The 9,510-nt window shown below is 46.0% G+C and overlaps 1 protein-coding gene across 4 annotated transcripts in view; it reads right to left on the bottom strand.

Annotated features, from left to right (window-relative positions):
* Nucleotides 1-9,510, bottom strand: part of myripa (myosin VIIA and Rab interacting protein a) — a 52,569-nt gene that overhangs the window by 17,848 nt on the left and 25,211 nt on the right. For all 4 annotated transcript variants that reach the window (XM_046322191.1, XM_046322193.1, XM_046322195.1 and 1 more), the window contains exon 4: nucleotides 6,185-6,321. In XM_046322191.1, coding sequence (XP_046178147.1) covers nucleotides 6,185-6,321 — 137 coding nt within the window. The remainder of the gene's footprint in view (nucleotides 1-6,184; nucleotides 6,322-9,510) is intronic.

Genomic DNA, 9,510 nt, shown 5'->3' with positions numbered 1-9,510 from the left:
TGTCTTACTCACCTCGGCTGCAGTGAAGGAGAGACCGCATGTTTTCGTTGCAGGCCATGTCAGTGGCACTGTATTGTCTTCAAAGCGGGCAAAAAAGTTATTTAGTCTGCCTGGGAGCAAGACATCCTGGTCCGTGACTGGGCTGGGTTTCTTCTTGTAGTCCGTGATTGACTGTAGACCCTGCCACATGCCTCTTGTGTCTGAGCCGTTGAATTGAGATTCTACTTTGTCTCTGTACTGACGCTTAACTTGTTTGATAGCCTTGCGGAGGGAATAGCTGCACTGTTTGTATTCGGTCATGTTACCAGACACCTTGCCCTGATTAAAAGCAGTGGTTCGCGCTTTCAGTTTCACGCGAATGCTGCCATCAATCCACGGTTTCTGGTTAGGGAATGTTTTTATCGTTGCTATGGGAACGACATCTTCAACGCACGTTCTAATGAACTCGCACACCGAATCAGCGTATTCGTCAATATTGTTATCTGACGCAATACGAAACATGTCCCAGTCCACGTGATGGAAGCAGTCTTGGAGTGTGGAGTCAGCTTGGACGGACCAGCATTGAACAGACCTAAGTCTGGGAGCCTCTTGTTTAAGTTTCTGTCTGTAGGCAGGGATCAACAAAATGGAGTCGTGGTTAGCTTTTCCGAAAGGGGGCAGGGCAGGGCCTTATATGCGTCGTGGAAGTTAGAGTAACAATGATCCAAGGTTTTACCACCCCTGGTTGCGCAATCGATATGCTGATAAAATTTAGGGAGTCTTGTTTTCAGATTAGCTTTGTTAAAATTCCCAGCTACAATGAATGCAGCCTCCGGATAAATGGTTTCCAGTTTGCAAAGAGTTAAATAAAGTTTGTTCAGAGCCATCGATATATCTGTTTGGGGGGGATATATACGGCTGTGATTATAATCGAAGAGAATTCTCTTGGTAGATAATGCAGTCTACATTTGATTGTGAGGAATTCTAAATCAGGTGAACAGAAGGATTTGAGTTCCTGTATCTTTCTTTCATCACACCATGTCTCATTAGTCATGAGGCATACGCCCCCACCACTCTTCTTACCAGAAAGATGTTTGTTTCTGTCGGCGCGATGCGTGGAGAAACCCGTTGGCTGCACCGCCCCGGATAGCGTCTTCCCAGTGAGCCATGTTTCCGTGAAGCAGAGAACGTTACAGACTCTGATGTCCCTCTGGAATGCTACCCTTGCTCGGATTTCATCAACCTTGTTGTCAAGAGACTGGACATTGGCAAGAAGAATGCTAGGGAGTGGTGCGCGATGTGCCCGTGTCCGGAGTCTGATCAGAAGACCGCTACGTTTCCCTCTTTTACGAAGTTGTTTTTTTGGGGGGGTCGCTGCATGGAATCAATTCCGTTGACCTGTTTGTAAGGCAGAACACAGGATCCGCGTCACGGAAAACATATTCTTGTTCGTACTGATGGTGAGTTGACGCTGATCTTATATTCAGTAGTTCTTCTCGACTGTATGTAATGAAACCTAAGATGACCTGGGGTACTAATGTAAGAAATAACACGTAAAAAAACAAAAAACTGCATAGTTTCCTCGGAACGCGAAGCGAGGCGGCCATCTCTGTCGGCGCCGGAAGTACGCCGACAGAGATGGCATTAAGTAGAATGTAATCCACACACTAATAATAGTCACACAATTGAGGTATTCACATTGCATTCTACTATTACATTCATATAACACATATACACAGATGTTGGCTTCTGTTGCTAAACTCAGTGTGGCCTACACATTGCCCGTCTCAGGATGTGTACAGTAATCTGGTGAACTTGTTATATGAAATTAAAGCCTGCAAGCGCTTAGTCCTGTTTCCTTCTCCCTCCACAGTCCTGCTGCACAACACACACACACACACACACACACACACACACACACACACACACACACACACACACACACACACACACACACACACACACACACACACACACACACACACACACACACACACACACACACACACACACACCTCTTGCCCTGAATGCAATCGGACCTCTCTAATTCCCAAACGTTTTGGGACACTGTCCATGGAGAATAAGAGCACCTCCTCACAGCTGCCCACAGCACTGAGGCTAGGAAACACTGTCACCACCGATAAATCCACGATAATCAAGAATTTCAATAAGCATTGCTCTACGGCTGGCCATGCTTTCCACCTGGCTACCCCAACCCCGAACAACAGCTCTGCACCCCGCACAGCAACTGGCCCAAGCCTCCCCCCGCTTATCCTTCACCCAAATCCAGACAGCTAATGTTCTGAAAGAGCTGACAAATCTGGATCCCTATAAATCAGCTGGGCTAGACAATCTGGACCCTCTCTTCCTAAAATTATCCGCTGCCATTGTTGCCTCTATTAAGTATCGTCTGAGATTCCTAAAGATTGGAAAGCAGCTATGGTCATCCCCCTCTTCAAAGGGGGAGACACTCTAGACCCAAACTGTTACAGACCTATATCCATCCTGTCCTGCCTTTCCAAGGTCTTTTAGATCCAAGTTAACAAACAGATCACCGACCATTTAGAATCCCACCGTACCTTCTCCGATATGCAATCCGGTTTCCGAGCTGGTCACAGGTGCACCTCAGCCATGCTCAAGGTCCTAAACGATATGATAACCTCCATCGATAAAAGACAGTACTGTGCAGCCATCTTCATCGACATGGCCAAGGCTTTCGACTCTGTTAATCACCGTACTCTTATCGGCAGACTCAACAGCCTTTGATTCTCTAATGACTGCCTCGCCTAGTTCACCAACTACTTCTAAGATTCTTTGGACACTGTGTTAACAAACCTCCAAATGAGCTTCATTGCCATACAACACTCCTTCCGTGGCCTACAACAGCTCTTAAATGCTAGTAAAACTAAATGCATGCTCTTCAACCGATCGCTGCCCGCACCTGCCTGCCCGACTAGCATCACTACTCTGAACGGTTCTGACATAGAATATGTGGACAACTATAAATACCTAGGTGTCTGGCTAGACTGTAAACTTTCCTTCCAGACTCATATTAAGCATCTCCAATCCAAAATTAAATCTAGAACCATCTTCCTATTTCGCAACAAAGCCTCCACTCATTCTGCCAAACATACCCTCGTAAAACTGACTAACCTACCAATGCTTGACTTCGGGATGTCATTTACAAACTAGCCTCCAACATTCTACTCAGCAAATTGGATGCAGTCTATCATAGTGCCATCCGTTTTGTCACCAAAGCCCCTTAAACAACCCACCACTGCGACCTGTATGCTCTGGTTGGCTGGTCCTCGCTACATATTCGTCGCCAAACCCACTGGGTCCAGGTCATCCATAAGTCTTTGCTAGGTAAAGCTCCACCTTATCTCAGTTCACTGGTCACCATAGCAACATCCACCCGTAGCATGCGCTCCAGCAGGTATATTTCACTGGTCATCCCCAAAGCCAACACCGCCTTTGGCCGCCTTTCCTTCCAGTTCTCTGCTGCCAATGACTGGAACGAATTGCAAAAATCACTGAAGTTGGAGACTTACATCTCCATCACTAACTTTAAGCATCAGCTGTCAGAGCAGCTTACCGATCGCTGCATCTGTACACAGCCCATCTGTAAATAGCCCATCTGTAAATAGCCCATCCAACTACCTACCTCATCCCCATATTTGTTTTGTTTTTCTGATCTTTTGCACACCAGTATTTCTATTTGCACATCCTCATCTGCACATCTATCACTCTAGTGTTAATTGCCAAATTGTAATTACTTTGCCACTATGGCCTATTTATTGCCTTGCCTCCCTCCATACTTCATTTGCACACACTGTATACATATTTTTCTATTGTGTTATCGACTGTACGTTTGTTTATGTGTAACTCTGTGTTGTTGTTTTTGTCGCACTGCTTTGCTTTATATTGGCCAGGTCGCAGTTGTAAACGAGAACTTGTTCTCAACTGGCCTACCTGGTTAAATAAAGGTGAAATAAAATAAAAATAAATAATCAAATGAAAATGGATGGCACTCCCTTCAGCAATATAAGTAGCATTTTACCTAAATCCTCCCTGAACGCTTAAAATTTGTCCTTTAAGCATGATATGACATTAGAGGTATTTTGAAAGTTGTGGGTTTGCAGACCACTGTGGAAAAGAGTAGGGGTGTAGGAAAAGCATTGCATGACTCTATCATTGTATTTGCCGGTCAGAGAAAAAATAGCCTTTTATAAACACTTCATGCAATTCTAATTAATTTTACATATTAGAATCATATTTTTATGCCACACAGATTACCAAAATTACAGGCTATGAATGGACAGACAGATAGGCCTTATTATATTTCTCTAATGCCAAATCGGTGTGTTTTGTTTGCAACAAAACTGTCCCTGTTTGCAAATAATTAGGAATCTGAGCATGTTACTTTCAAAAGTTAGGCCTACCCTTCCACCCTAGAAAGAGTAGGCCTACCAACGTAGAAAAATGTAAGCTTTAACTGCTGGCTACTCTTCTTCCATGGCTTACCTCAATGAGAGGTTCCATTTTTTCTCCTCCAAAATCTTACGCAAACAAGGGGTAGGCCTGTGCTTCTTGGCCATTTTCTTCAATAAAAGGTAGACATACCCCCTCAATTTGAGTCTTGGTTTTAATGTAACTGTCATACCCAAATCTTTTTCACCTGTCCTTGTGATTGTCTCCACTTCCCTCCAGGTGTTGCCCATCTTCCCCATTATCCCCTGTGCATTTATACCTGTGTTCTCTGTTTGTCTGTTGCCAGTTCGTCTTGTTTGTCAAGACAACCAGCGTTTTTGTGTTTCAGCTCCTGCTTTTCCCGTCTCTCTTTTCTCGTCCTCCTGGATTTGATCTTTGCCTGTCCTGACCCTGAGCCCGCCCGCCTGACCACTCTGCCTGCCCTTGAGCCTGCCTGCCTGCCGTCCTGTACCTTTGCCCCACCTCTGGATTACCGACCACTGCCTGACCTGACCCTGAGCCTGCCCTGAACCTTTGCCCCTGTTGCTGTAATAAACATTGTTACTTCGACATGGTCTGCATCTGGGTCTTACCTTTATCCGGATAGTAACAGACCTTCACTGACAAGGAGGTAGGTTATTTAAAGAGTGCATGGTGGGTGGAGGAATTGACCAACAAATCTATGGATATAGCAGCCTATAGCCTAATTTAATCTGTGAAACAGGAAGGCATGCCTCTTATTTCTTAAATAGGAAGAAATAGGCTCCAACACAAAGTCTTGTTGTTGTTAGTAAAGTCTAATTCAAATGAAGACGGTTGCCAACTCAAATTTTTCTACTTTCAGCAACATCAGCTGTCCGTTTCTGATTGATTGTACTGTGGCTCCTGCGTCAAGTTTTAGCAGCACAACGTTCCTTGAATCTGGCTCATTGAGAGGTCAATAACTCTGATATATACATCATGGGTAGAATTTTTGTTTTGTTTTTAATCAAATCAATTATTGTATTAGAAAGCTATCAAAGTTGAGCTTCTCATCTTTGCGCTCTTCCTTCTCAAACGGAACAGAACATAAAGTATAGGCTAGTCCACGTGCAATATTTTTTAGACTAGGCCTAATTTTTTGGGATGAAGACTTTCACTCCTCCTGAACCGCCACTGTAGGCTTACACGGCGCAGCCATTGGATGGCAGCACACACAGCCCGGGGCTCAGGGTTGGAATATCCATTGCAGTGTGTAATGCAGTTGTATTTACACCATCCCAGCAGCTTTCTTAGAAATATATCATTTTGCTCTGTGCTTTGCTTCCCAGAGCATACACTTCGTAGCCCATAGCCTAGGCTATGGATCATTTGACTTGAGACAACACTAAATAGCCTATAGGCACATTTGATATTAAGTGGAGAATCAGATATGAGGGACGGCATCGGGCACATATCTATTTAATATCTAGCAATTAATTCTAAAACACTAAGAAATATTGACATTTTATCAATTACAAATTACATGACCCTCCCCTGGACTAGATTATAAAAAGACTACACCTTCCCCTTGACTGAAATTGAAAAAGCATGACCCTCCCCATTTTCCTCCATGTAACCATTCTGTAAATGTTGATCCATCCCTAAGATGCTGGAAGATTTGACACAAGCAGAGAGTCTCTGCACTCGTACGGTCGATGCAAACGTTCGATTAAAGTAGTGGCAGCAGTAAAAAAAAAACTGTCCAGTCCAGTACCTGTGAGTTCTCCCAGCGTCCCATGCTCCGCCAGGTGTTTTCTGTATAGTGTCTTCAGCACCTTGGCACTACCAAACCTCTTGAAGCGACACTTCACATTGTTGTAGTACCACTCCAGGGACTGGGTCTTCAGAAGCCTGGCACGATGACAACAGAGAGGAGAGAGAAAGGAGGACTGATTAGATGTGGTGATATTACAGTGCTTCAGGAAAGTATTCACACCCCTTGATGTTTTCCCTGATGTTGTGTTACAGCCTGAATTTTAAATGGATTACATTGAGATATTTTTGGGGGTCACTGACTTACACACAATACACCATAATGTCAAAGTGGAATTATGTATTTAGAACATTTTACAAATAAATGAAAAACTGAAATGTCTTGAGTCAATATGTTTTCAACCCCTTTGTTATGGCAAGCCTAAATTAGTTCAGGAGTACAAGTGTGCTTAACATGTCATAATAAGTTGCATGGACTCTGTGTGCAATAAAAATGTTTAACATGATTTTTGAACGACTTCCTCATCTCTGTACACCACACAAACAATTATCTGTAAGGTCCCTCAGTCAAGCAGTGAATTTCAAACACAGATTCTATTCAGGGACTATTTTTTTTTGGGGGGGGGGTTGTAACTTTTAGGACGTGTCATGTTTTGTCATATATTGTCTTGTCCTTGTGCTTTCCCTTCTGTTCGTTTCCCCCTGCTGGTCTTATTAGGTTCGTTCCCTTTTTCTATCCCTCTCGATCCATAACGGATTACTCTATAGAGTTTCGCACTCTTGCTGCCTCTAGTGACTGGAACGAGCCGGCGCTGCTCGCTCGTTTTCTGGAGGGACTCCACGCTGAGGTTAAGGATGAGATTCTCTCCCGGGAGGTTCCTTCCAGTGTGGACTCTTTGATTGCACTCGCCATCCGCATAGAACGACGGGTAGATCTTCGTCACCGAGCTCGTGGAAGAGAGCTTGCGTTAACGGTGATCCCCCTCTCCGCATCGCAACCATCTCCTCCCTCCGGCTCTGAGACTGAGCCCATGCAGCTGGGAGGTATTCGCATCTCGACTAAGGAGAGGGAACGGAGGATTATCAACCGCCTTTGCCTCTATTGCGGTTCTGCTGGACATTTTGTCAATTCATGTCCAGTAAAAGGCCAGAGCTCATCAGTAAGCGGAGGGCTACGGGTGAGCGCTACTACTCAGGTCTCTCCATCAAGATCCTGTACTACCATGTCGGTCCATCTACGCTGGACCGGTTCGGCTGCTTCATGCAGTGCCTTAATTGACTCTGGGGCTGAGGGTTGTTTTATGGACAAAGCATGGGCTCGGAAACATGACATTCCTTTCAGACAGTTAGGGAAGCCCACGCCCATGTTCGCCTTAGATGGTAGTCTTCTCCCCAGTATCAGATATGAGACACTACCTTTAACCCTCACAGTATCTGGTAACCACAGTGAGACCATTTCCTTTTTGATTTTTCGTTCACCTTTTACACCTGTTGTTTTGGATCATCCCTGGCTAGTATGTCATAATCCTTCTATTAATTGGTCTAGTAATTCTATCCTATCCTGGAACGTTTCTTGTCATGTGAAGTGTTTAATGTCTGCTATCCCTCCTGTTTCTTCTGTCCCCTCTTCTCAGGAGGAACCTGGTGATTTGACAGGAGTGCCGGAGGAATATCATGATCTGCGCACGGTCTTCAGTCGGTCCAGAGCCAACTCCCTTCCTCCTCACCGGTCGTATGATTGTAGTATTGATCTCCTTCCGGGGACCACTCCCCCTCGGGGTAGACTATACTCTCTGTCGGCTCCCGAACGTAAGGCTCTCGAGGATTATTTGTCTGTTTCTCTCGATGCCGGCACCGTAGTGCCTTCTTCCTCTCCCGCCGGAGCGGGGTTTTTTTTGTTAAGAAGAAGGACGGCACTCTGCGCCCCTGCGTGGATTATCGAGGGCTGAATGACATAACGGTTAAGAATCGTTATCCGCTTCCCCTTATGTCGTCAGCCTTCGAGATTCTGCAGGGAGCCAGGTTCTTTACTAAGTTGGACCTTCGTAACGCTTACCATCTCGTGCGCATCAGAGAGGGGGACGAGTGGAAAACGGCGTTTAACACTCCGTTAGGGCATTTTGAGCTTTAAGTGGTCCGGTTCCGCCCAGGGAGCTTTTGATCTCCTCAAGAAGCGTTTTACGTCCGCTCCTATCCTTGTTACTCCTGACGTCACTAAACAATTCATTGTCGAGGTTGACGCTTCAGAGGTGGGCGTGGGAGCCATTCTATCCCAGCGCTTCCAGTCTGACGATAAGGTCCATCCTTGCACTTATTTTTCTCATCGCCTGTCGCCATCGGAACGCAACTATGATGTGGGTAACCGCGAACTGCTCGCCATCCGCTTAGCCCTAGGCGAATGTCGACAGTGGTTGGAGGGGGCGACCGTTCCTTTTGTCGTTTGGACTGACCATAAGAACCTTGAGTACATCCGTTCTGCCAAATGACTTAATGCACGTCAAGCTCGTTGGGCGTTGTTTTTCGCTCGTTTCGAGTTCGTGATTTCTTATCGCCCAGGTAATAAGAACACCAAGCCTGATGCCTTATCTCGTCTCTTTAGTTCTTCTGTGGCTTCTACCGATCCCGAGGGGATACTTCCTGATGGGCGTGTTGTCGGGTTGACTGCCGCTGAAAAACAACCCCAAAGCATGATGGGTTGACTGTCTGGGGAATTGAGAGACAGGTTAAGCAAGCACTCACTCACACTGCGTCGCCGCGCGCTTGTCCTAGTAACCTTCTTTTCGTTCCTATTTCTACTCGTCTGGCTGTTCTTCAGTGGGCTCACTCTGCCAAGTTAGCTGGCCACCCCGGCGTTCGGGGTACACTTGCATCTATTCGCCAGCGGTTTTGGTGGCCTACTCAGGAACGTGACACGCGCCGTTTCGTGGCTGCTTGTTCGGACTGCGCGCAGACTAAGTCAGGTAACTCTCCTCCTGCCGGTCGTCTCAGACCGCTTCCCATTCCTTCTCGACCATGGTCTCACATCGCCTTAGACTTCATTACCGGTCTGCCTTCGTCTGCGGGGAAGACTGTGATTCTTACGGTTGTCGATAGGTTCTCTAAGGCGGCACATTTCATTCCCCTCGCTAAGCTTCCTTCCGCTAAGGAGACGGCACAAATCATCATTGAGAATGTGTTCAGAATTCATGGCCTCCCGTTAGACGCCGTTTCAGACAGAGGTCCGCAATTCACGTCACAGTTTTGGAGGGAATTCTGTCGTTTGATTGGTGCTTCCGTCAGTCTCTCTTCCGGTTTTCATCCCCAGTCTAACGGTCAAGCAGAAAGGGC

Source organism: Oncorhynchus gorbuscha, linkage group LG22, assembly GCF_021184085.1.
Source record: "Oncorhynchus gorbuscha isolate QuinsamMale2020 ecotype Even-year linkage group LG22, OgorEven_v1.0, whole genome shotgun sequence".
Classification (NCBI taxonomy): Eukaryota; Metazoa; Chordata; class Actinopteri; order Salmoniformes; family Salmonidae; genus Oncorhynchus; species Oncorhynchus gorbuscha.
The sequence above is the reverse complement of the archived record's forward strand: the minus strand, read 5'-3'. Positions and strand labels throughout refer to the sequence as shown.